Genomic DNA, 25,620 nt, shown 5'->3' on the forward strand with positions numbered 1-25,620 from the left:
CCAAAAAAATAATAGAAAGCCATAATGTATTGTTGTTAGCTATGAATATTATTTATGAAGCATTTAATATAATTTTAATATACATGATTCAAATGTTAAAAGTGTGAATTTATCATAAATTTTAAATTTTACATTGACATGTCATGTTTTCGTTGTTGAGGTGACAGTAAATTAATGTCTGAACTTATAATAGTTTTTTTATCTGGAACAATATATGAAGTAATGAATGAAAGATATATATATATAAGTATATTCCACATTTTCAAAAACAATCATGAAAACATAATAGTTTTAAATATTATTCTATTTTATTACGATAGTAAGTAGAAGATTATTAATAAAACTTTACAAATGCAAAATAAAGATTATTTTCGATTTTGTGTCACTAATAAAACTGCAATCTTGAGTTGGTTAGGCATTACGAAAAACCTAAAATTATAAAAACTGCAATCTTGAGTTGGTTAGACATTACGAAAAACCTTAATAGTTTTCAGTTATTTTTTAATTTTTGGATGGAGTGTATGTGATCTTCATGCTGTATGTTTTTATAATTTTGAACTCGTAATTGATTAGTTAAATTGGGCTTGGAAGAATGGAATTGTGAGTCTTATGATTAACACTTGTATGAAAAGTTTAGGCTGTAGAGGATTGCATTTGGTTGAGATAGGATATCCATAAATAATATGTTTGTTGTTGGTTATTATACAAAAGAACTAACTACAGCTTTATGTGGTTATCATCAGTTACTCGTGATAAAAATAAAACTAATAGTTCTACAGATTGAAACACATAAACTCACGATGATGGGACAGAAGAAAAGAAAAACCTAATATCAATAACATATCGAGAGATTAGATATAACTCCATCATCATTTGAGCTCGTCTCCTAAAATCATCATCAAAAGGATAGTCATTGGCCCCAAAAACTTTGGATATCTTAAAAAAACTTCATGTTCCCCAGAATAGAAGTCAATAAATACATTTTTTATTTATTTCAGCAGTATTCTGGATCCTAAGTCAATCTCTAGAAAGCATGCAAACTCCTGCAATAGAAAAAGGCTGCACTTTTAATGTCTAGGAGAAGCTAAGAGTAGAACATAAGAAGCTAACGCTCTCTACAAAGTTGGGATCAATGACGACGAACTGCTCAATGAGGAAGTAGGGTCCTCTCGAAAACCATAGACTTTAGCATGGTAAGGCACCAGCCCAGTGAGGAATCCAAGCTTTACTTGCTTTGTTGGATCAACAGACTGTTCCTGTTAAAAAAAGGCAACTTGTAAAACTATTTGGATAATACAATTTGAAGAAGTAAAACAATAGCATATTTCGTAGTTCCTGGAGGAAAAGAGCCTTGAAGGCGTCTTCCCCAATTCTCGTGATTCTATTTCACTCTGTTGAGCGGTAGGAATTCTGGCTGAAGCAAAAAAAACCACCAGCCTAAAAAGACACACAACAGACACATGAATGCATGAGATACATACCAGCGATTTAAGATAACAGTTTAAATGAGCAATTCACACTGTGGAAAGTTATGTACATTCATCAATTGTGTTGACCCAAGATCATTTATAATAGTATATTGAACAGAACCACAAAGTTGTTAAATTAGTTACAAACAAATTCATGAATCTCTGTGTAATAATAAGGTGAAGCATCTACAAAGACTGAGGAAAATGACAACATATTACCTTTGGCAAGAAGGAGCTTGTACTCCACAGGTTCATTGTAAAAACGCTGCAGCTTGTCATAATTAGCATTGATTTCAGAAAGTCCATCTACTAATTCTCCAAGCTTGACCTGAAAAGGTGAAAGGAATAAATCAAGCATGGGGCTGAAGAAATGGGAAGCAATGGCTGTCCCAGAAATTAAATCCCAAATTAGGCATATGGGTTCACCTTAACATCATCCAAATATATATCAAGTTCTTTGTATAGGAGAACTCTTTGACATTGGTCTTTTAAGAAACGTATCGTTCATGCCCTCTCTCCACATTTTTTTTTATCTTCATACATGTTAACAAGAGTGAGGAGAGTTATCCACTAAATGTAAGCTATACTTTCTTTCAACATACATAACATCTGAAAGAGATACGAACTTACCTGAGAAGCATATGTCCTTTGAAATGGGCTCTTCTCAGAATTAAGCTGCGATAAAATTACAAACGATCAAAAAGCTCAAATCAGTTCACAATTGAAGATCAAAGTTTCGAAGACAGACTTCAAACAGAAACTGATTACAATGGACAATCAGATAGCTTGTAGAGATATCAAAGAGAGAGGAAGAGACTCCAAGAATCTAAGAAATCTCACTTCCACGGTGGATTCATTGTGGCCAGTGTAATATATGAATCTTCATCGGCCATAGTCTGAACTGCACTTTATATATGCGGCGGCTCTATGCTTTGTTCGTTTGACATTCCTGGCATGTCAACCTAACCTCAACCGTGGCCTGGATCGGACTTCTAATCAGAAACCACTAACTCGTAATAGCTTTTACCAAAAGTTTACCTCATAGGATTTCTGCTTGCTTCTAAGGTTGCAGTCTCGGTACTTCCCGGGGAAACACCAAAGACACAGAACAGATTGCTGGATAGAGCAGTGAGTATAAATGGAGTCTCATAGTCATTTTGATAATGCTAATAACAAAAAGAAACATCATCTGCTTTCTGGGGCATTACCTGTAAGAACCTGTAGCTGCTCCCAGTCCATTGCCACTTATACAACACTCGAACTTGTCAAATATGGAATCGTTTTCATATAAATCACAGAGCTGTAAATTGGCCAAGGGAAAGAGAGTGCCAATCAGCAAAGCACCAGCTAAAAGATAAAACTATTGGAAACTTACCTTGGGTTTCAGATACTCATGATCCTGGAAAGTTGATACTGGACCTGAATCCATGTTGATGTCCCATAACTGAAATGCAATAAAAGATGCAATAAAAGAGGAGGCGACATCTTGTGGCTGGTCCTACGGACGCTGGATACGGAACATGATTTGAAGTGATTGATCAGTTCACTCTTGATTTCACCCCTAGGTCGGTTGTGGTTGAATCCTTCAACAGACATCCTAACCCTAATTCGCAGGAGATACAAAAAAAATATTAACACATACAAATATATCTTCTTACAAAATAAATAAAGCATCAATCAATTACCAGGAACTTTGGTAATTCTCCAAGAAGCGTTTCATATCACCCACACGTTCTAACGGTTCCTAAAATACAACATATGTAATCAGATATTTTTCTTAGTTTCCGAATATAACAAATCTTTAATAGAGAAAAGAGATCCGAGTTAGAAGAATTCACGATGAGAAGAAGATTACCTCGACGGTGGATCCCTGGCTAGCGTACGTATCCATCGAGAGATGTTGTTATAACTCCCTAGGGGTAGGCGGCCGCTTTGCGATATCTTTTCAGATTAGGGATTTTAGAGAATGAGGAGGAGGGTTCCGTCGGGATGAGTGGCTAAGAATATCTTTTCAACTTCGATGGAGGAATAAGCAAGGAAGAGAGGAATAAGCAGCGAAAGAGACATATATAGAGAGAAACATCTAAGAAGCTGAAAGGAATCAATTGATGACACCAATTAGTGGTGAAGTTACTCCTCGAAACGGATCGGTAGAGAAGAGAAATGGAAGAAGCAAGAGGGGGAAGTCGAAAAGAGAAGTACGATTTCGGTTTACGAAAAGCAAAAGACATCACACCGCGCGTAGATCACGAAGCCAAGAAATGGGCTTAAGCCCACAAATAATCAACGCGAAAAACAACTAAAGCCCGATCAAATTGACAAATCATTTAACGACATGGACAAAAACAGTAATTCTATTGGCTGAATTTCCTATCCGACGTGGACAGCTTAAGAAAGCTTTATAAGCCCCTTTTAGTATAGTTTTGATTTTGATTCTTCTTCTTTTTTTAGGGTACAAGAAATGTGAATAAAATCCATTCAAAATGGTGTAGTCACCTTTTCTTTCTTTCTGCACATCCATTATTGTGTTAGGCTTCTCTTTCTCTATAGCTTTCGAGAAATATGTTGATTCCCGAAATAAATTGTACAAACAAAAAAAACGTATGATAGTTTTCAAGAGCGTAGACTCCATCCACGTGTAGCTAATGCACTCCGTACTCTCGTTGCTGCTTCTGCTGTGTCATTCAATGGCGGATAACTCCAACTTTCCGACATCTGTAACAAAACCATTGATACCAAACAAGGTCAAAGAAGAGCAGGAAGACATGTAGGATAGGTATATCAGAACTCTCACCAGAGGCACCTCTACTCGTTAACAAGATCCATCGACATAGAAAATGATAAAAGGGAGAAAAGAAAGCTTCAATGCTCTAAGAAAATGTTGAGATACTTACGTCTTCGAGACCTGTAAATGGGCGAACGACTCCTCGTTCCCTCAAAGACTTGTGGAAATCTGCAATCTTCCATTTACAGTGATCGGCTCCAATCACATACACTGGTTTCCTGCAGAGGAGAGGGAGTACTCAGATTATATGGTTTAAGTTGTACGAAAGAATAAGAAAATTGAAAGGGTTGTCTCAGTGCGTTATCTCTACCCGGTGCTGCAGGCTTCGCTTATGAGACTGACAGAATCTGCTGTCACTACAAAGGCATCACCCCATGCTAAATGTCCCATGTAAGGATTTGGTTCTGGATTAGAATTTTTACAACAATTGTTAGAATCTATTTCATTGCATTGTGTTTGTGCACAAAGCTGAAGCAAGATATGCTGTGGATCTCAGTACCTTGTCCATTCCAAATAAAGACTTTTGGGTTATCTCCTAGTTCTTTGAAAACTACTCTTGAAACCTGCTTGCGTAGTAAAATACCAGGTGAAACTCATGAACATCAGCTATAACTGTTCTAGTTAATAGAAACATGTGTTAAGAGACCTTTTCAGGGGTTTTGTAAGAGAGAGCAATTCTGACACTTCCACAGCTATCAAGGACACTAAGAAGGGCATCTGTTAGCTGCTTTGCGAGGTCTGCTCCATAGCGGCAGTTGCCTGTTCATAAAGCCAAGAAAAACAACGGCAATAAGGTCTAAGCATCAGTTTTCAGAAGAAAAAGGGGCTCATGTGTTAATATGCTGCAAGTGTAAGAACGCCATATGGTAACTTAATAGAGCAACAGAACTTTACGTCTAGGCCAGCCAATGTTAACCACAACTAAGGGCTTTGGAAGAGCAGCAAACTCATCATGCCAGGCACTAGCTGATTTACGGAGTGTGGCATAATCGATCCCGTGTAAAGCTCCAGTAGTCAAGACCTGTGAATGGGTGTGCGTGTGCAAAATGAAATCTCCACAACAAGTTTCATCCACGGTAATAGAGAATGGAGCAAAAAACATGGCACTTACTACATGATCTTGAGGTGGTTCACGTGGAGTTATCCAACTACGCATAAATCTAGGAACTTGCTCTTGCGCTTCGAGGGTTATAGGATAGTAGTCGTGACGAGGTGTGATCACCATGTCAAACCTATTCAAGTGTGATCTAGGATGTTGTATCTACAAAAACGAAGACCAAAGACCAATAATTAGGATTCAAAGAATCATGGAACACAACTTCTTTTAGATGATCACAGAATTCAGGAACATCATTCTTCCCTCTAGGTCTTTAACTAAAACTTATATCTCGAATAGTAGTATTTGAAAGCGAAGCCTGGAGCGTCAAAGTAACATAACAAACCTGAACAACGAAGACGTTTTCAGAAGCCAGACGCCTTATGGAACTAGCAATAGAAACTGTATCTCTCCCACAAGCAATCACTACCAACGGGCCATCCCTGTGAAAAAAGGAATTAAACTCACTTAGCTAGATGGAATAGAAGGGGCATACGTGTCGTCAGGCTAAGCTTCCCCCTTGCAATTCAATTAAAAAAAACACACAGTAATGTCACATTAAGGGGCATACTTTTCATAGGTGTCACGAGCCATGGACACAATACTCTTCACGTCAGCCTCTAGAATAGACGACAAGCCTACATTCTCAGACGCGATGTATTTACTCTGTTTGGAACCAAGCATCAATCTGGAGTAGAGGTAGATATGCCTGAGGATAAAGTCCAACTTCTTGTGAAAACCAACAGGGAGCCAGTGTAGCCACTCATTGATCCCTCCTTTCGGCCTTGTAACTCGCTAGTTGCATCACAAAAAAAAAAAAAAAAAAAAAGAGAGACATTAAAGAAACCAAAAAACCATTGCTTATACTAAATATTTTCCAGAATTTAAGATTATCAAATGTATGTAAGAGCTCCCCTCTTCTGTAACATTCAGACTAGCAAATTAAGTAACACCACCTACCCCTACACATGAACATCACTTCATGCTAAATAAGTAGTACGACTGCAACATAAAATACATGACGACAACAACCAAGTATAACAGACAATAATCCACTGTGTGAGCAATCATTAATCTTACTACCAAACTATCGCTAAATTGGAGATTAAGTGCTAAAACCGAAATGAAAAAAATGTACAAAGAAGCGTGAATCGAATTGGAAGCTCACGTAGAGGAGGTGATTTTGGGCCAAGCCGAGGGCACGAACGAGACCGATGCACTGATTCTCGGAGCCAGGGAAGCCGTTTCCGATGACGACGGCGCGTCGGACGACGTTCTGGGAACCGCCTTGTTCGAAAATCTCGGGTACGCCGGTAGATAGACTGGGCGGATCCGGCAACAGGATCGGCCTCATGCCGAGTTCTGATTATCGATAGCAAAAAGAAAAACCCTAGAGGAACCGCGCCGAGATTGAGGATTTGATCTCTCTCTCAAATCCAACTCTGTGAGAAGACGCGAAAGAGAAAGGCGTGCCTTTGACAACTTGCGGAAGGTTTTATAATAACTAAAATAAAACTGCTAAATATTTTAAAAGGTAAATAATGTACAGGTCTCTCTTTCTGCAAAGTTTCGCGGGTATGCCTGTTGGGCTTTTTCTTAGGCCCAATATTTCCTATGGGCCGTTATTGTTCCTCACTCCGTCCACAGTTCTCTGCCCTTGGTGATCTCTACGTTTGTTCAGATGACTGTGCAATAATATAATCCCACTATCAATACAGTTATAGATCTAATTTCATTCAGTAGATTTTCTTAGTTTCTGGATATATGTAAAGTAAGAGTCTTCTTCCCAAACTTCAAACATGTAATAGAGAAGGAACAAGTTGTAACCATTTTCTTGTAGACTGCCATTGCTTTTGTAAACTGGCTTGAAGCTAATTTACATTTTAGTGTTTGGTACTGTGTTTAGCTTAAGTTCATCGGTAGCGTAAGGATTGAATTTTCGATTCAGGTATAGAAGAGAATCAGGCGGTTTGAATGGCTTGGATCGTCTATAAGCTTTGGTGGCATAGTCCTACAACATTATTGCAGTTTTGCAATAATGTTTGTAGTATCAAACAAACATTGCAACATATATATAAACGAATACGAGATATTTATGACAAATTTGCTAAACAAGTTTGCTGAAAACAGAGACAGGATGAATAGAAAGAAATCATAAAACTAGAAATGCTGTGTATATGACAAACCGGACACAGTTTTGGAAATACGGAGAACAAAAACTCACTCAAGTGACCAAAACTCAAAAAGGGAAGGTACAATGTTTTAGGAAACTCTGTATCATTTTCACATTTACAAGAGTGTTACATAAGCTAGGAGGACCATGCCATGTAACCTCAAAACTCACTGCAATCTTCATGACAAAAAAAAATCAAGACCGAAAACTGAAAGGATGCGACTGAGTTGATTTACAAAAAAAAAAAACAGTGGTCTGTCCCGGTTAACCATTACCTTCAAGAGAGCGAGCCTCTGAGATCAAGATCTGCAGGAGGGTAATGTGATGCCACCACAGAAAGATGCGATGATTATGTACAGCATGAGAACTATCAAGCACGTCAACATTACCCTGTCCAACACACACAAAACAATAATAACAGATTCGTAAAAACTCTGCTGTTAGATAGAATGTTCCTAGACATTATCACCAAAGCCAAAGAGAGAAAGAGAGATACTTACAAGAGCTTAGCGTTTTTCATCCAGAGAGCTCGGCGTAATCGCTTCGATTGTTTCCTAAAGTGAAACGCGTTATCTTGCATCGTAGCTGTTTTATCAACAAGAAGCTCAATCCTATCACCTCTCTCCATTATCTTCTCAATATTCTCCACCATCACCGCTCGAATCTAGTTTTAACAACACAATGAGAGAGAGAAAACAAATAAAAGTTTCAAACTATCTCAATGATTCAAAAACCAAAGTTTTAACCTCACTGACTTCTCCTCTGACACGATTGAGAGTATCAACACTCTGATGATTACTAGAGAAGAACTCCATCTGCTGATGCAAAACCCTCGAGAACTCATCATTCATCGCGTAAGCTGGAGCACTACGCGCCACTCTCCCGTAGTTTTTCATGAACCTCATGTGAATGTCTTCCAGATACGAGAACGGGATCCTCCCTTCACAATTCAATCACCAACACATCAAATAAAATCAAAGTTTCGTTCATCAGAAAGAAACATGCTTACTTACTTCCAAAGGTATCGTTGGCCATGCAGAGAAAGGTAAGCCCATCGGATCTGAGGATGTGGAAGATGTAACGGTCTTGGGAGAAACAGAGTCTCTCGTCTGCGGTTTCCGGCGAAAGCTTCTCGAGGATTCGTCGTACCACGGCGCCTGTGTTTCCCGTTACGGCGCTGAACTCTGCTAACACCACCGTGCCCCTTGCCACTACCGCGTAGATAATCGCCATCGCTTTTTTTTGTTGTTAGGTATTGTGGATCACGCGCTCCGGCGAGCAGACAGAAGTCTTTGAAAGTTACGAAGTTTATTAAATAAAAGTGCAAAGGTTTCGAATATAACCTCTTGTTTTATTGTTATGTCTTAAATAGTCACCTAGATAATCTTTTCTGACATTTTAAACCCTAAAGCAATTGAACCATACTCAAGGTTTGGATCCTAAGATCTAATCACAGATCCTGAAGAAATTATTATGTGAAATTGAGATGGTTGACAAGTCTGTTAGTCTTGAGTTATTTAGAAAATTGAGGTGGTTGACTAGTGTGGTGGACACATGCGGAAGAGTTATTAGTTTATCAACAATTTGAAGGTCTTACCGGTTCCGTGTATGATGTCCTAATCAATATGATAACGGTTTTAGTATGTTGAATTGTATAACTTCTGAAAATCAAAGAAGAAACGAGACTTGTAAATTATTTTGTGCGTAAGAAAAAACTATGTAATAGTTTGTTGGATAAGGACAAGCAATCCACACCCAAAAAAACCTTTTAGTCTTGGTCAATTTGTCAACCTTTAATAGTGTGGCAAGTATACAAATATAACAAAATCAGTAGTGATTTTCGTGTTGGCTCTTTTCCTGGGGATTGCGTGTTGTCGCCTTGACGGAATATGTCATCGTTATTTCATTAATGTTGCTGAGCATGGTTAAGGAGGGTTGACCTCTTTCTAGAGACGAACTTAATAGCGTACGGTACCAACTTTTTTTTTTTTGGGCAACTACGGTACCAACTTTTTCAAAATAACACTTTACCAGTCATGCGATTTACTCATCTCTTACGTACGTGCACACGCATGGTGTATACGTAAAACGACCATTTAAACTGACGGATAAATATCGTTTTTTTTTTGGGCTTGATGCAAAAATATCGTTATTTGACTTGTTTACCTACTACGTACTCTGAATCACAACTTTCATCACGTCGAGCGCGCATAATGGAATAGTTTTCTACGGGCTTTTATATTGCACAGGTTTGAAGGAATATAACAACAGATGACATATTCACGATTACTTGGTTTCAATTGGTAATGTTTATGTCCATAACTATATGATAATTTTAGTTATATGTAAGAGAACCAAAACTTGTGTTTTTCTTTAAAGACAAACTATCGACGACCAAAAGTTCTTTTAGTCGTCATCCACTTTCAACCTTTATAGTCATAAGTCATAAACACGCTTATATACAAAACAAATATGTCCTTTTGGCTCTTTTCGTTTATTTAAAGTTTATATTTGGTATCGTAACAGATCAAGTAAATTGTTTTTTTCTACTTTCTGCCTATCAAAACTTACCTGTTATATACAGTAATACTCTTTTGGTAATTTAATCCTTGGTTTGTTTCTGTCCCTTTTTTTCCTCTTTGTTGACTTTTTCGTCTTAATTAAGCTAATTTCAAGGTTTTTTTTTGTCAACTAATTAATTTCAAGGTTTTGACATTTGAGTTTCTAAAATTCTTAATGCTCGATGACTTTACATACTCTAAGAAAACGAAATAAAAGAAAGTTACCTTTTGTCATTTATTCTTGCTCAAACTATACGAGGAAAGCAACAAATTTTTTTTTTTTTTAAGGCTTAAAAAAAAAGAATCTTTCTGCTCGTAAATTCAACTACGTAATAATGTAGTACATAACCCTCTTTTTTTTTACTACATAACTTCAGTGTGCTTGATTATGAATCTCACTCTGCAAGCTTCAAGGCCAGTTCAGCTGTTCCCATTCCCAAATTGGTTCAGTTAAACCATCAACAATCTCTCCATTCATAGAGAGATAACCATGTTCTCCTCCCGACATCGAAGCTTCTGGTGAGCTTTCCACGCGAACTGATGTCTCACCAACTGCAACATCACGTATAAGCATTCTCTCTGCCTGAAAATTTCCCATTGGGCGTCTATCAAAAGCTCTTGAGCTTCCTGATGTTATGTAGACCCGACATAAGCTGAATTCATGTCTCAACTACATTGAAACAAAACAAAAATCTCGTTAAATTAAAAAATATATATGATCAAGAATATTTTATTTAAGTATCAAGAAAAACCTTTTTCTACCTTAGGGATTGTGGAAACGTTGAATGTTTTGTCAACGGCTTTGTACTCATTCATCTTCCATTTTGTTTTTCTTCCTGTTGGTGCTCTTCCTGTGTAGAACACCATAGTTTTCTTGACTCCAATCATTCGGTTATCTTTGGAAAAGACTGGACCAGGTGATCCAGTTGCTTTCCAGTACCCTGAACCAATGGTTCTGCTCGGTCTGCCTCCTCTTGCTTCGCGTTCTTGTCTTGGCACGAAGAAGAACCATTGCTCAGCATCTCCTAGACATCTCTCTCCCGCCATATCTGAAAAAAAAAATGAAAAAAACCCACAAAGAGAGAGAGGACGAGTAAGTTTCACAAACCACGAACTATACACCACAGTAATGAAACAATTCTACGTGCTATAAGACCTAACGTGTATTATTCCCTTAATTATGACTCGAGAAGTAACATGATGGTGATTTTGACGCCATAGTGGAGGTAAAAGTGAGGCTCACGTACTTGGAAGATGACTAGGCTCGACCTCAAAGACATCTAGAACGGGAATGACACGGTGCATTGTGTCACCACTCCTTCCTTCGAGCTGGTTTCGTAGGTAGAACGCAATCAGTTCGTCTTCCGTGGGATAGAAGCGAAACCCAATTGTAAGCTCCTCGGTCATTGTTGTAAGTGATAAAAATAGATGTGCTACAAAAGGAACCCTTTTTTTTTATGGATATGTTATGACAAAACTGACTTGCTTTTTAAACTTAGAGGTTGTGGACTCGTTGTCGTTGGCATTAATAAGTTGTTGAATAAGTAGCTATTGGTATCTCCGAGTGAAATGAGAAAAGTGTTACGCGTTTTAAGTTTTTTTGTTTGTTTATTATACCTTTTCGTACGGATATTAGGAAACAGAAGAATGTTTTGATTAATGATTTTTTTTCGCTGTGATGTGTTTATTTAAGTGATGTTTTTAGGAGCCACGTAATTGAACGAGTCAAGCCTTTTGTCTTTGGCGTCAAATTTCGGTTCTTTTCCCTAGGCTGCCAAAAATGACATTTTGTAGTTTTTTTTAGGGGAATTTTCAAAAATACCACTTTCAATGTACCATTATTCATCTTTACCACCACTAAAGACACATTTTCAAAAATACCTTATTTATTAAAATGGTAAAAACTCTTATATCTTTGTTTTTATATACTTTTCAAAATTCTAATCCCAAATTCTAAATCATAAACCTCCAATTCTAAACCCTAAACCCAAAATCTTCTAACTCTAAACCCTAAACCCTAAACTATATACCCTAAATTCAATATCCTAAACCCTAAACCCTAAAGTCTAAACTATAAACCCTAAATCCTCAACTCTAAACCCTAAATCCTCAACTCTAAACCCTAAACTATATACCTTAAACCCTAAAACATCAAATCTTAATCCTAAATCCTAAACCTTCAAATCTAAACCCTTCATTAAAAGTAGTGGTAAAAGTGGTTAGTGTAAACATGAAAAGTGGTACTATGAAAATGGTATTTTTGGCAATTTCTCTTTTTTTTATCAGCGAGACTCCTATAAATTTTGCAAACCAAACTTTTAACTCTACCCATATGAAAAACCATTCTCGGTTACTTTCTTACACTACGCAGTGCGAGATTATCTGCCCTTTAATTTTGCGTCGATGGTATATGAATGAGTTCTGAACTGGTAAAACTTCTCTTTAACATTTTTATATTTTCTAAATAACTTGCGAAGATTGATCATTTTTTTGGTTATGAAACCATCTTCACCGACTAAGAACAATCCGTTGCAAATGAAACACTGAATTGTTGTAGATTTCTCATGTATTTCATTGTTCAAATGAAAGCATCTATCTCGGAGTGAAGTGACGACTGACTCGCTCTTGTATTTCTCGCGCTCATTAAACCATCAAAACCTTCGAGTGTACTATATCAACTTTATCCCGAATAGGTTTCCTGAGATTTCCATGATCCATCCGTGAAACACCATTTACTAAGAATAGACGGTACTAATGCTTTTACGGGTAATCGAGATTGATCGATTCTCCGTGTAAGTGAATTTTGTGCTTCAGCCCAAAATAATGACTATGATTCTGTCAATTTAAGAGTATCTCTAGAATCAATATCAAAATTACTAAAGACTTTATTGTTTCTTCCTTTCCATATATATCATAAAATACACATAAATTGATGATTTTCAATTCCAGCGAAATCCTCCAAAATAAATAATCAATGTTTGCAAAAAATGATTAAATAGGAAAAATATATGGATCTGGTGGAATTCATGAGAATACTCAAATCAAATCTGAATACATGTTATTATATATCTATATGTTTTTGTAATTATTAGATGCATGTTTCGCTATTGTCTCGTATGTTGTTTTGTATTCTTAGTTGGATATTTATTTTGGTTTTAAATGATAATCATTAAAAAAATTAGAAATAAAAATGAAATGAATGAAAAAAAAAATAAGAGGGAAATATGTTCCTCTTCTATTTTGATAAAGAATAATTGTAATCTATTATTCTTTAAATGTTAAAGAATATAAAGAAGAAATCAAGATAACAATTTTTTTTTTTGTAAATGGTGTAAATTTTACAGAATTCACTATTTCCATTATTTTCTTGGTCAACATTTAGAGCCATTGTGTATTAGAGCCATTGTGAGAAAATTTAGATGGGTTTTTCACAAAATTTTGGACTCCACACGTACATACACATATATAATATATATGTATAGGTACATATATATATATATATAATATATATATATATATATATATATATATATATAAAGTTGACTTTTTTGGCAGCTAGCAACAAAGGTAGGGGTTTTTGATGCCACCTGTCACCTTAAAAGAAAAAGCTTCGAGATTTTTGTTTCTCCTTTCCTTGGGTTCTCTGATTTGGCATTTTGTAATACGTTCTTGGGCTTTTATGTGTGTGTTTTTTTTTTGGGAACACTTAATCCGCCTCCAATGAAGATCCTGAAACGTCTTTGTTTCCATTAATTTGGTTCTTCAATCCGAGCATTAACATGCTTCATCTCACTTGTGCCACTACGCTGCATTTAATAAAGCTCAAACTCTTCATATGCAACCGGCCAAAGCTCTTCTATAAATTGGCATCCTTGCATCCGAATGAAGTCGCCGCATCATTCGCCTCCACTCGCCCAGATCAATTCACAGGATTTGCGAGGCTCTCCATCTGCAACGCCGGCGAGAAGACCCTAAGACGACATTAACCTGAAGCTTCACAACTACAACCTCATCTCCCATCTCCAACAAGATCTCCACCCCAATACGCCAAATCGCTGAAACGAGTCAAAGCTTCTAAGTCGCCATAGATTACGGCGACCAATCTCGACTAGAGGAGTTACCATCCTCCACTGGCGCTCTTGTCACGAACCAAACCCAACCCGACTAAGAGACGCCTATGACTAATCATTGTTCCTCCTCACCGTACTTGAGTGAAGATAACAACGGGGAGAGCTCTGACAGCTGTAATCGGCGAGCTGCATCTTCCGTGTACTTGCAGATCTGGAGTAAGCACAATTGAAGAGAATTAGATCTGGAAAAATATGTCTGCGAGAGGAGATAGAGAAAGAATAGGCGTAATTGGGCCTTTTTGTAGGTTTTTAAGACATCATTGGACTCAATTTAATCACAATCAGTAGTTCATTTAAAAAACATCTTCTTTTTTTTTTTGTAAAAATGGAAATCTCTAACTGTTAAGTGACCGACAAAATACATAAAGGCCCATATCCTGGAGTACATATATCATTTTTATATAGCTGCTTTTACGGAAAAAGGGACATACTGTATGTTGCTTTGATACATATATCAACAATATCAATGGGACGCAAAAGTATTTTGAATCCATGGACTTGCTCTTTTTCATCTTCTTTAGAAAATTCTTATGTCCCATTTTGTTCAATATGACATACAAAATTTTTCAGCAAAAGATACTAAGTATTATAGGATAAAATGTAGTTTATGTGTTGGTGCGAGGTCACTAAAACAATGCAGTTAGTATGTTAAATTTTTATTGTTTACTTCACCTTTTTACAAATGATTATTACTCCCCTACGTATTGAAACTACTATCAATTTTCTGTTGAAAATAAAACCCTAGAAGGTAAATTAATGTACTCATCAGTACATACGAACCATGGAACAATTAGTTGTAAGAAAAAAGATTTTATTCCATCAGTAAAACATCTACCATTATAACTCAGCAGGAGAAAATAATGCAATAAAATAAGTTGCATTATTTTATTTTATTTGTTTTTGCATTATTCTTTAAACTCAACAAAAAAATATAACGTCTGAACCCGGCGCGTAGCGTCGGAATACCCCTAGTGAGTACATAAAACTCCAATCGTTAGATACTTCCATTGAAAGTGCTCTTACACTATCAATTAAATGAGGTCATTGCTTATTCTATTAACTCCGTAATTTATTATTATTTATTTCAAATAACTTAGAATGATTATTTAATCAAGTATATAAAAAAAAGAAAAATATTGTTGTTTTGTTAAAGAACGAATACGAATATAATTTGGCAAATACAAGATAAAAAGAATATAAAAATACTGATTACAAAATATATGATGATATACAAGAAAAGTCTGAGACTTTTAGGATTAGAAGTCATGAGAAACTATGCCAAAAAAATAAATATAATTCACGAATATTGTGAGAGATGCTCATGTTAGGCTTTATAGCTTTAGGCCTATCTCTGGCCTGTTTATGATAGTCACGTTCAAAACAATGTTTGGATTATGCGTTGTTTCTGCGTTGGCCTTAGAAATAGCAACGTTAAAAATTTAATTATATTTTCTGAACGTAAAAAACCATACAAAAAATCATGAAAAATTAAAAACATTACATATATGTGTAGGTTCCCTATTCCTTATTTTGTTGATAAATTTCTAAAAATATTCTCCAAGTGGCACATAACATGCTTCCTCTGAATTAATTTTAAGATTTTCAAAACCTTTGATAAAATAAAACAACTACGATCTTTGAAAAAGAATATTCCTTGGCATTGATAAAATTATAGAACGGCAGAGATTAAGCGATAAAAGCTCAAATTAACAACAAGACTTGCATAACAAAGGTTTTAACATTTACAAGTTTATAACGGGCACCGATCTTGTGGAATAGGGAGTCAAGGATACGAATCAGACCGGTTTATCATTCTTCCCGTCTTCATCCTCATCCTCGGATTGAACCAGCTTCAATTTGAGTCTACCGTCTTCACGGCTGGCTCTAAGAAACTCTCTCCTCGGAATCCTAACCTCTTCCAACACAAGCCTCCCTTCTTCTCTATACGTCTTGAAGCTCATCCTCTTCATCGCCGGAGGATACTCTCTCCGTTCCCTTTTCAGTGGTCCACACTCCTCATCGCTGCTTCCGTTATCATCTTTACCATTTACATCATTATCTTCTACGTTTTTGTTACGGTTGACTTTTCCATCTTCCAAGTCGTAATAACTCTCTGACCCTAGACCTTCGGTACACAGCTGCAGACTGCTGTTCTCGGCTGAGGATGATTCCCTGAAATGGAGCTCACCGAATATCTCTGTAAACGGTGGCGTTTCGTTGTGCTCGGTGACGTGGAGCCCTTTTATGGGGATTGGGTTCCAAGGTGAAGGAGAGGAGAGAGCATCAAGAAGAGACTTTGGAGTTTTGTTTTGTCTTGGGTGCTCGAATATTTGATGAAAGCTTCTATAGGCTGACATTGGTGGAGGAAGAAAGAGAAAAAGAGTTTGCTCTCTTCTTCGTGTGTGTGTGTGGGTTTTTGAGGTTGCAAGAGAGGTAGAAAGGAGAGGACACGAGATGGGCATGAACGGGTGGATGGTATTGTCAAATATATATTCGTTAGGAGGAACATCCTCGAATAAAATGAAAAATATATATGTTATATTCTAAAGCTCAGATGGAATCGGATTAGTGGTTTAATATGTATTTTTTTTTTGTTTTCCATTTAATTTGACGATGGTGATAACACTGGTCTAGATCCTTTTTTTTTGTGCACATACACTGGTCTAGATCATTCTGTAACACTGATAATAATAATGTTGAAATTGAGTTCTGTTGTTTTTTTTTCTTTTAGTAATCGTAATGATTTGATATTTTCCTTTGCATGTAATAAGTTCTATAGGTTTATGCATAACATGTAATAAGCTATAGTTGTTGAAGTATAAATAATTAGATTTAAGATACCTAATTAATTAGATATCTTAACTTTGGTTACGTTGCAGGTTGTTTATATGTATAATAACTGCATTAATTAGGCATCTTAAATCTAATTATTTATACTTCAACAACTATAGTTTATTACATGTTAGAGCACCCGTAACCCAGAACCGACGGCTCAATCATCAAAGACAATTTTTAGAATATTTTATTTCTTTTCTTTTTTTCGTCCGAATTAAAAAAAAACTTAAAAAAAAACTGACCAAACGCGGGCCGTCACGAAAAGACTGACCAATCGCGGGTCGCCATTACACGTGACGCCCCGCGAACAGTAAAAAACTTGCTTGCGCATGAATCGGTTCTTATTTACGGTCTGCAATAGATTTATAGGGTACACAAACCTAAAAAACAGAATATTACTATAATATTTTTTTTCTAAAAAACATTGCTAAGGACTCCCACTAACCTAGCGTTGGATTGTAAACCTATAGAACTTATACTGATAATCTATTCTTAAGTGAAACAGTTTGGTATTATACTACAAAAATGGCAGAATATTGCAAATGATAGCGCAGACATAGACAGCATGCATGATGCATCTATATGTTTGTTTCGTTAAATGTTAACCGCACCGCTGAAATCACATTTCTAGGAGCTTGTTACGTATAATTTTTTTTTTGAACTGTGCTTGTTATGTATATTGCAGATGCTTAACCAAGATGCTTGTGATGGTGTCAAAATGACTGAAGAAGCTTAACCAAGATGTTTATGTATTATATAGGAAAAAACTGTGTTACTATTTTTTACTACTATAGCTAGGTCGTAAACAAACGCTGGTTGTTATGGTATTCTAAATATATACTGTATTTGTTTTGTGGTAAATTAAGAGTTTACTTGAGTCTCCAAAAAGCAACTTTTTGTAATAAAAAGGTTTACTATTTAAAGCATGAGAAATAAGAATTTATAGTATCAAACACAGTAGACCAAGTGGTCTTTTGCATAATTTAAAAACAAACTAGTAAACTTCCAATGGCTAGAATTGTGACGATTTGGACTTTAACCAGAGAACCATAGCTGAAGCAAAGTAGATGAGAACTTCGGCCTATCGTGTCTCATGCTTGAGATTCTGTTTTTACCGTATGTTTGATCTGCCTGAGGAGCAACTTTATATGGTTATTATAATTTGTTTCTTCGAATAATTATTAGTATGAGTTATGTAGTTAATGATATTTTATTTTATTTTATTTTTGTAACATTTATTAGTCAACTAATCTGTCTGATAAAATATATGTTGTGATGTGTGACGAACATCCACATAAGAGCACCCGCAACGCGGGATGTTAACTAATCCTTATTGCTGGTCCTTAAGTTAAATTGATTTAAAAAATAATAAAATAGTTCCTGTAGCTAAGAATGAATCCTTAGCTAAGGATATTAAGAGCATCATTATTGGAGGGCACCAGGGAAAAGCCCTTAGCTTTAATTTTTTTTTTTTTTTTTTTGTGGTCATGAAAGCTTAGGGCAGCCTTAAGGGCAGCTCTAATTTAAGGGCTTTTCTCTGTTTTTTCTCCTCGATCCTCTCCCTTTCACCCTTAAGGGCTGCCTTAAGGACTTCCCAATAATGATGGTCTAAGGATTTGATCCTTAAGCTTGTTTGTGTCTTCATGAATTCATCGCCATCTTCTTTTTCTTCTCTCAAAGAAGCCCACCCGCTGCTGGGATTACTGCCACCAACTCCTTTTGTCTCTGAGCAAAGATGTCGGCGACGCTAACGGGATCAGGAACTGCCTTGGGCTTCTCATGCTCCTCGAAGATCTCGAAGAGAGTCTCCTCCTCTCCGTCCACTCGCTGCTCCGTCAAGATGTCAGTCTCCGTCGACGAGAAGAAGAAGAGCTTCACCCTTCAGAAATCCAAAGAAGCTTTCAACGCCGCCAAGGTCACTGCCTTTACCCTAATTCCTTAAAATCGAAACTTTGATTGAATTGTTTATTAGATAGAGTTGAAGAATCTAATGCCTGGAGGTGTGGACTCCCCTGTTCTGAAATTTGGTGTTCTTGATTTTGATTGATTGGTCCAGGTCAGTGAAGCTGATAATTCATTGCCTTTGGACATACACAATCAAGTGTTTCAACTTGTAGAGAAGGGAAACGATGCATTCAAAGAATCTCGCTTTGAAGAGGTTAATGAATCAATCTCTCTCTCTCTCTCTCTCTCTCTCTCTCTTGTAGCTTCTTGATGTTGTTTGCTTTTGAATCAGTTTCTTGGTGAAGATGATAATAATAATGATAGCCATCTGATACATTTGTTTATCAACCTTTTTCACCAAATAGAATATTCTTGCAAGTTTAAAGCTTTGACTCTTAAACCCAAATGAAACTCTCTAATATCTTCTTGCCAACACAGTGTTTGATTTTGACTTGGCTGTTTGTTCACTTAGGTAAGAGAGATGCGGAAGTTGATCCGGACATCAAAAATAATTCTAAGAAGCAGAAGAAAGAGTTGGTTAAAGCTGAGAAAAAGGCACCACCTCCAAAGAAGGTAGAGACCAGCACTAGTTCTGATTCTGAGGAAGAAGTCAAGAGGTATAACTTCAGTTCACTTGATTTGTAGTTTTGTTTTAAGTTGAACTTTTGTTGATATGCTTAGGACTTTTATAAGGTTGACTTGAAATTACTAATAGTTTTATTTGAGTACTCACGTTAACTGTATTGCTTTTAATCTGGAGGCTGCCCCTGTGAAGAAGCAACCAGCAATCCCTAAAAAAAACAAGGCAGAGAGCAGCTCTTGTTTTATTTTCATTGATATAATGCCCAAGTAAATCAAGTCGTGAGTGGGGCATTAGATCGTTTGCACTATGAGCGGGACCCTTGTGTACAATTCGATGCTGATAGGAAGCTGTGGGTGTATCTACACAGAGACAGAGAAGAAGAAGATTTTGAAGATGATGGTACTTCATCCACTAAGAAATGGAAGAGGCCGAAGAAGGAAGCAGCAGAGCAAACAGAGGAACAAGAAGCTGTTACTGGAGCGTTTAATGGGGATGAAGAGCAAACCGGAAATGAGATGGGTTCAGAAAAGAAGACTGTCGAGCCTGCTGGTGTAGACTGGGATCAAGGAGCAGCGGACCAACTTTGTAATGGGGCTGGACAAGCTGCAGAGGAGGAGCAAGATGTTGAGAACACTGCGCAGGGTAATGAGACAACGATGTGGGAGCCTGTTGTTTCAAATCGTGTTGAGGATAACACATTTATCTGCCAAGAGAACTCAGTGGCTGATGATTTTGACGATGAAACATGATTGCTGAGATGCATTGATACCAAGTAGGTTTCGAACTCTTTTTTCTTTTTTTATTTTGTTGGATTGATCAGATCATCATACATAGTCCAAGAGAACTCAGTGGCTGAGATGCATTGATACCAAGTAGGTTTAGACTTGTGTGAATATAGTATAACAAAGTTTAAATTCCTAAGGACTCTATATTGAATTACACCATTGGACAACATTTTAAAGTAAAATCCTTAACTATTCAAAAAGCAAAAAAAAAAAATATTCTATTCCTAAGGATTCCAATGGTGGGTAACACCATTGGAGTTGCTCTAACGGTGGTCCTTGTAGCCCTGTCAGAACCTTTTCCACTTGGTCAATGACCACTAACATCTGCCTCGATACCTCATTTATCTCTATCTTTATTATATACCCCAACACACAGAGACAATAAAGTTTTGCGAATATTTTTGTACGAATTGTTATTAATGTCCAGAATATGATTTAATCGTTAGCGACTAACCAATGCCCTATCCATTGAGTGGACCCTTGAGAGATGTCTCCTACTCTATACGAATCCGAATCATCCAAATACGTATAGGAATTCATATTACTCCTTGCATAAAAGACACAACGATTAGAAATATCACTGGACCGAAAGAATATTATTGTGAAAATTCAAGAGAATCGATTAGAAAACACTGACAATGTTTATGAAACTTTAAATTAATAAATTCTAAGTTAAACCATATTCATTGATAGATGTTACATATTCTGATTCTTGCTGTATATGTTACTACTAACTACTCGCCCCACTTACATATTTGCTTGAAATTAGCACAGCCCGACGTTCGTTGGAAACCATTCAATAAATTACAATGTCATAAATGAATAACACTTAAAATATGTTATAAGGTCCAGTTATTATCAGCATTATAGCCAAAATCTTTCATGAAAAAGCTATATATTACCATAACAGAAACTAGTTTGTAAGAAATCATAACAAAAACTAAAACCAACGTGAGAAAATACCAAGTACCAACAAACAAGCACGATCAAGAGTAAAAATCATAAATCACGGTTACAACTTTGAAGATATTGATTCCAATATATATAGTGCATGATTTTAAATAGACGTTATCGCTATTCTTTTTCTTCAAACATGGTATAAAGATTAAAAGTTTACAACATCAAGCGATTCAAGCCAGACCTGTGGCGAGGAACCCAAATATGTGGAGAAATACTAACCTGTGGAATAGTTTATAATGAGCGATGAAAGACGTAACACTTTATATAAACACAAAGCTCAAACTTTAGATATGTAGAATGTTGTAGACTGTATTCAATTTTTGATAAATTGTTTTCTATAGATTGACTGTTATTCAATTTTTTTGGTGTAAAGACTGTATTCAATTTTTGATAAATTGTTTGATATAAACACAGTTCCGTTTAGGGTGGACACTTTACCCGATACCTGAAGCCGCACATAAACCCGACTCAAAAAACTTGAACCGAAATCCGAACCGAAATAATAGAATACCCGAACGGGTAATACCCAAACCCGAATGGATATCCGAAGATAACTGAAAATATGTAAACTTACCCTTATATTTCTAGTTTACATCGTTCATTTTATTAAAAATATTTATATTGGTGTTACATATACTTTAAGATCATATAGTTTATATATAGTTATGGAGAAAATAATTTGATATTCATTTAAAATGCATGTTAAACTTTTTGTTTCATGTATTAACAAAAGTTATACATCCAAAGTTTAAAAATAATAGCCAAATTAATATATATATATATATATATATATAGAAATATTATCTCTAAATCTATTAATCATTCAATTTATAAAAATAAAAAAAAATCAGTTAAGTGAAATCTATATTTTTAAATATAAGAAACTTAAAAACTGCAATTTTTTTTAAATCTAAATATCCGAACCTGATCCGAAATAACCGAAACCGAACTAAAAATAACCGAACCCTACCCAAAACACAGAAATACCCGAACGGCTTCTACATCCGTATAACAAATTTGATATATAAATTTTTTTTAATAATGTAAATAATAACAAAAATTAAACGCTATTAAAAATATTTAATTGCAAATAGAAAAATGCTATTGTAGCGGATGAAAAAATAGCAACGCTAAAAAATCGCTATGTAATGTCCTTTACCTATTATGACGGGCGATGATACAGCGTTTTACTTCAAAAATCGTTATTGTATCGTTATATAGCGTTTTTCGTCCGCTAATAAAACTCATTTTTCTTGTAGTGTTCTAAAATAATATACAAAAATATTGTAGAAATTTTCAACAATGAATCTCAATGAGACATTTTTGTATTATCATTTGGTGCATCCCATAGATAAATGAATTTTATGGTATTAGTTCTTTGTGTTATGGTTTGTTCTTTGTTTTGTTATGAAAATACTCATTTTTATCTTCATAGTACGTCGTGACAGATTTTTATCAGTCTTGTTTTCATTGACATTTTGTTTTTTTCTTGAGACACCATTCTTACAAACGAAAGATATGTTTGAACACACCACATACGAAATTAACCTACAAATAGATCTTCTGGAAATCACAGGTCAAACAAGAAAAATATATCATATGGTACGTAAATGTGTTTATTACTAAGCAGATTTCAAAAATGTTATGAGTAGGCTTGATATTTTCAAAGTCTAGTTTTATGAGTAAAATTTAGATCTCAATAACCATAGAATTTAATAGAATGGCAAAATCAATAAAAACTAAAGTTTTTGAATAACTAAAGATTTGAATAGAATTTAAAAGTTTTAAACCAATAATAATAGATTTTGGAAATATTTTAAAAATCTATAAACTAATAACAGTGGATTCATAAAATTTTATAAGAATTTTTAGACCAATAACCCCCATCCCCCTCTTAGTGTTTTGAAATTTTAAAGTTTTCAAACCAATAACAATTGATTTTGAAAATATTTTAAAAATCTATAAACCAATAACAGTAGATTCTTAAAATTTTATTAGAACTCTTACACCAATAACACCCTCCCCCCCCCCCTCCCCCAATGGAATTATATTGACGTTATCTCTAGATATTGATCACCACGATATGTGAGACTCGGTTTGGATATTTCGATTAAAAGTTATTATCTAGTCGTGTATTTTCATATCCGGATTTGGCTTCGGTTTGGTAAATTTTAGGTTCAGGTATTTTTGGATATACTGAATATCTGAACCATATATTAAATATTCATATATTTTGATGTTTTTTCATCTAAACTTATATTTGTATCAAAAACGTAAATACTACAAAATAAATTAAAATAATCAAAAGAATAAAATATCAACACAAGACACATGCTTGGGCTTAAGAAAAATATGTTTTAAGAAATATTTTTACAATTTCGGATACATTCAGATTAACTTCAGATATTAGATATTATCCGATGGTGTTCGGACAATCAATTTCCTATAATTCAATACCCCAGTTGAATATTTTTATATATTAGATTGAGTTTGAGTTTAGGTTTCTTGGATCGGAATGAGGTGAAAATTTCAGATCGGAGGATGTTATGCACAATCCTGTATACGAGTATCAGTGAAGCCTATTTTACTGGTGCGAGCTTTTTCTTTTCTTTTTATGATTTTTGTTCAGTCATTTTAAAGTGATTATTAACTAAATCATTTGAGACTTGTGTGGCAATCATACGTAAGTATTTTGTTTCTTTTAGAGTGGTGGAATTTTTAGGCACCGGTACCTTTCAACATTGCTTGCAATGGGACAAAAAGTTAGATATGAAACTCCTTTTTTTTGATCAAAAGTTAGATATGAAACTATATTTTGAAAAAGGAGTAATTATGTAGGTAGTACTTGGTTGTTATTGTTGATGCTGAAGTTGTCGTCACAGCGTAAGCCCTCGACTTGACTTACCCGCCGATGTAGCATATGTAGCCCAGCTTACTTCGAATGGAATCCTTCTTACAAAACTCCGAAAGGAATTATTTACAAATTAGTTTCAATCTTGATTTTATTCTCCAAGTTACTGCGGAAGGAACTTGAGTATTTCTCTACTTCCATATGATATGAGGTATATCAATGTTAATTTCTTGCAACAAAAAAATATCAATGTTAATTTTAGTATATTTTTGGAAACCTTAAAATTTAAATATACATATCAACAGTAAATTTTATGTATGCATATTAGAGTTTCATTCAAAGAAAATTTAGATAAGTTTTTTTTACTATAAAAGAAAAAGAAAATAAAAGAGAGCGAGAACCATATATTATATATATTTTTTGAAAGCAAAACATAGTTGTAACTTGTAACAATTTAGCCCACAAAACCGTTTAGCTACGGTTCTATCTGAGCGAGAACCATATCTCCAGTAACAAACATTAAAATCTTATAAAACGCATATACCACTAGCATCTTTTGCAATTGATACAGTTTTTTTTAATTCTATTTTGTTATTTATTTAGCTATATTGAATACTAGATTGATCAGAGTTAAAACTGATCTGCACATTTATATGGAACTGTGAACCGAACTGTATTAAACTGAAAGAAATTGAAATCAAAATTAAACTAAATTTCATAAATAATTGAGTAGATCATATATTTTTGGAACTGAAAAAATTAAAAAGAACCAAAAATCAAAAGGGTATCTGAATTTTTGAAATACAAATTATATACTTACAAATATTAATTGTATTTAATTTCTAAATAACAAAATATCTTAAAATATTATTTATAAACCAATATTACCTGAAAACCTGAATTACCCAAATATTGAAATATCTAAACTATCCGATATTTTTTATCTGAACAATCCAAATTTCCTGATATTTATATTGAAAACCCCAAATTTCCGATATTTTATCTATAAATCCATAACTAGTTGAAAAACCAGAACTGAATTGGACCCAAATTTCTTTTTCATATTAGCCAGTTCTAATTTTGCTACTGAACCGAACAGAAAAACAAAATTATCCAACTGAAACCAAACAAAATTTTGTAAATACCTAAACGGTTCCTAAATTTCTAGAACCAAAAAACCAAAAAAAAAAACAAAATATTGAATCGAAACCGAATGCTAGGGACTAATAATGCATATACGATTAATTTTTTGAAGAAAACATTCTACCTTTACAAATTATTAACTTATTTTAGTAGAGTATATACTCGTTGTAGAAGACTTACAAAAAAGTTTTCTTTCAAAAAGATCCGGAAAAAAATTCAAAAATCATTGTGAAATCCAATGATGCTCATGTTTATCTTCTCCAAGCACACACCACTTCTTAATGAAAGTTACTCACTCGTTCTTG

The 25,620-nt window shown here is 35.0% G+C and overlaps 5 protein-coding genes across 11 annotated transcripts; 1 reads left to right on the forward strand and 4 right to left on the reverse strand.

Annotated features, from left to right (window-relative positions):
• Window positions 1-933: 933 nt before the first annotated feature.
• Window positions 934-6,850, reverse strand: LOC108818511 (mitochondrial fission protein ELM1). Of its 4 annotated transcripts, XM_056990825.1 has the most exons (20): window positions 6,519-6,850; window positions 5,922-6,145; window positions 5,697-5,793; window positions 5,366-5,515; window positions 5,149-5,275; window positions 4,901-5,013; window positions 4,754-4,817; window positions 4,565-4,658; window positions 4,364-4,472; window positions 3,325-4,184; window positions 3,155-3,213; window positions 2,845-3,072; window positions 2,678-2,769; window positions 2,508-2,585; window positions 2,310-2,448; window positions 2,100-2,144; window positions 1,896-2,002; window positions 1,689-1,797; window positions 1,145-1,437; window positions 934-1,043 (listed from the first exon to the last, which is right to left on the reverse strand). In XM_056990825.1, exons 1-10 carry the CDS (start codon window positions 6,702-6,704, stop codon window positions 4,083-4,085), a joined length of 1,266 nt encoding a protein of 421 aa, XP_056846805.1. In that variant the 5' UTR covers window positions 6,705-6,850; the 3' UTR covers window positions 934-1,043; window positions 1,145-1,437; window positions 1,689-1,797; window positions 1,896-2,002; window positions 2,100-2,144; window positions 2,310-2,448; window positions 2,508-2,585; window positions 2,678-2,769; window positions 2,845-3,072; window positions 3,155-3,213; window positions 3,325-4,082. The 4 variants fall into 4 exon arrangements, with proteins under 4 accessions (XP_056846805.1, XP_056846806.1, XP_056846804.1 ...); XM_056990826.1 differs by having other exon boundaries at window positions 934-1,437; window positions 2,310-2,418; XM_056990824.1 differs by having other exon boundaries at window positions 934-1,437.
• Window positions 6,851-7,486: 636 nt separating this feature from the next.
• On the reverse strand, window positions 7,487-8,913 carry LOC108818517 (vesicle-associated membrane protein 714-like). Of its 3 annotated transcripts, XM_018591510.2 has the most exons (5): window positions 8,537-8,890; window positions 8,270-8,463; window positions 8,024-8,187; window positions 7,799-7,913; window positions 7,487-7,700 (listed from the first exon to the last, which is right to left on the reverse strand). In XM_018591510.2, the coding sequence occupies exons 1-4, from the start codon at window positions 8,754-8,756 to the stop codon at window positions 7,823-7,825; spliced, it is 669 nt and encodes a 222-aa protein (XP_018447012.1). In that variant the 5' UTR covers window positions 8,757-8,890; the 3' UTR covers window positions 7,487-7,700; window positions 7,799-7,822. The 3 variants fall into 3 exon arrangements, with proteins under 3 accessions (XP_018447012.1, XP_018447013.1, XP_018447011.1); XM_018591511.2 differs by having other exon boundaries at window positions 7,487-7,913; window positions 8,279-8,463; window positions 8,537-8,913; XM_018591509.2 differs by having other exon boundaries at window positions 7,487-7,913; window positions 8,537-8,870.
• Window positions 8,914-10,295: 1,382 nt separating this feature from the next.
• On the reverse strand, window positions 10,296-11,583 carry LOC108816295 (NAC domain-containing protein 90-like). The gene is made up of 3 exons (XM_018588875.2): window positions 11,332-11,583; window positions 10,847-11,133; window positions 10,296-10,754 (listed from the first exon to the last, which is right to left on the reverse strand). The coding sequence occupies exons 1-3, from the start codon at window positions 11,489-11,491 to the stop codon at window positions 10,494-10,496; spliced, it is 708 nt and encodes a 235-aa protein (XP_018444377.1). The 5' UTR covers window positions 11,492-11,583; the 3' UTR covers window positions 10,296-10,493.
• A 4,194-nt stretch (window positions 11,584-15,777) lies between these two features.
• On the reverse strand, window positions 15,778-16,742 carry LOC108816091 (protein FANTASTIC FOUR 1). The gene has a single exon (XM_018588662.2). It carries the CDS (start codon window positions 16,674-16,676, stop codon window positions 16,011-16,013), a length of 666 nt encoding a protein of 221 aa, XP_018444164.1. The 5' UTR covers window positions 16,677-16,742; the 3' UTR covers window positions 15,778-16,010.
• A 1,926-nt stretch (window positions 16,743-18,668) lies between these two features.
• LOC108816039 (glutamate-1-semialdehyde 2,1-aminomutase 2, chloroplastic-like) lies at window positions 18,669-20,497 on the forward strand. 2 transcript variants are annotated; one of them, XM_056990514.1, is made up of 4 exons: window positions 18,669-18,964; window positions 19,106-19,207; window positions 19,466-19,610; window positions 19,754-20,497. In XM_056990514.1, exons 1-3 carry the CDS (start codon window positions 18,785-18,787, stop codon window positions 19,568-19,570), a joined length of 387 nt encoding a protein of 128 aa, XP_056846494.1. In that variant the 5' UTR covers window positions 18,669-18,784; the 3' UTR covers window positions 19,571-19,610; window positions 19,754-20,497. The 2 variants fall into 2 exon arrangements, with proteins under 2 accessions (XP_056846494.1, XP_056846493.1); XM_056990513.1 differs by having other exon boundaries at window positions 19,466-20,497.
• The last annotated feature ends 5,123 nt before the right edge of the window (window positions 20,498-25,620 follow it).

Source organism: Raphanus sativus, chromosome 7 (assembly GCF_000801105.2).
Source record: "Raphanus sativus cultivar WK10039 chromosome 7, ASM80110v3, whole genome shotgun sequence".
Classification (NCBI taxonomy): Eukaryota; Viridiplantae; Streptophyta; class Magnoliopsida; order Brassicales; family Brassicaceae; genus Raphanus; species Raphanus sativus.

Coding starts and splice junctions, on each gene's coding strand:
- LOC108818511 (XM_018591499.2), bottom strand. CDS start 6,704: ATGAGGCCGATCCTGTTGCCGGATCCGCCCAGTCTATCTACCGGCGTA. Junction 5,794..5,921: donor GCTCGTGACACCTATGAAAA/GTATGCCCCTTA, acceptor CTTTTTTCACAG/GGATGGCCCGTTGGTAGTGA. Junction 4,659..4,753: donor CTTTATTTGGAATGGACAAG/GTACTGAGATCC, acceptor ATTCTAATCCAG/AACCAAATCCTTACATGGGA.
- LOC108818517 (XM_018591510.2), bottom strand. CDS start 8,756: ATGGCGATTATCTACGCGGTAGTGGCAAGGGGCACGGTGGTGTTAGCA. Junction 8,464..8,536: donor GGCCAACGATACCTTTGGAA/GTAAGTAAGCAT, acceptor TGAATTGTGAAG/GGAGGATCCCGTTCTCGTAT. Junction 7,914..8,023: donor ATGAAAAACGCTAAGCTCTT/GTAAGTATCTCT, acceptor TGTGTTGGACAG/GGTAATGTTGACGTGCTTGA.
- LOC108816295 (XM_018588875.2), bottom strand. CDS start 11,491: ATGACCGAGGAGCTTACAATTGGGTTTCGCTTCTATCCCACGGAAGAC. Junction 11,134..11,331: donor CGAGCCTAGTCATCTTCCAA/GTACGTGAGCCT, acceptor TTTTTTTTTCAG/ATATGGCGGGAGAGAGATGT. Junction 10,755..10,846: donor ACGTTTCCACAATCCCTAAG/GTAGAAAAAGGT, acceptor GTTTCAATGTAG/TTGAGACATGAATTCAGCTT.
- LOC108816091 (XM_018588662.2), bottom strand. CDS start 16,676: ATGCCCATCTCGTGTCCTCTCCTTTCTACCTCTCTTGCAACCTCAAAA.
- LOC108816039 (XM_056990513.1), top strand. CDS start 18,785: ATGTCGGCGACGCTAACGGGATCAGGAACTGCCTTGGGCTTCTCATGC. Junction 18,965..19,105: donor AAGCTTTCAACGCCGCCAAG/GTCACTGCCTTT, acceptor TGATTGGTCCAG/GTCAGTGAAGCTGATAATTC. Junction 19,208..19,465: donor AAGAATCTCGCTTTGAAGAG/GTTAATGAATCA, acceptor TTGTTCACTTAG/GTAAGAGAGATGCGGAAGTT.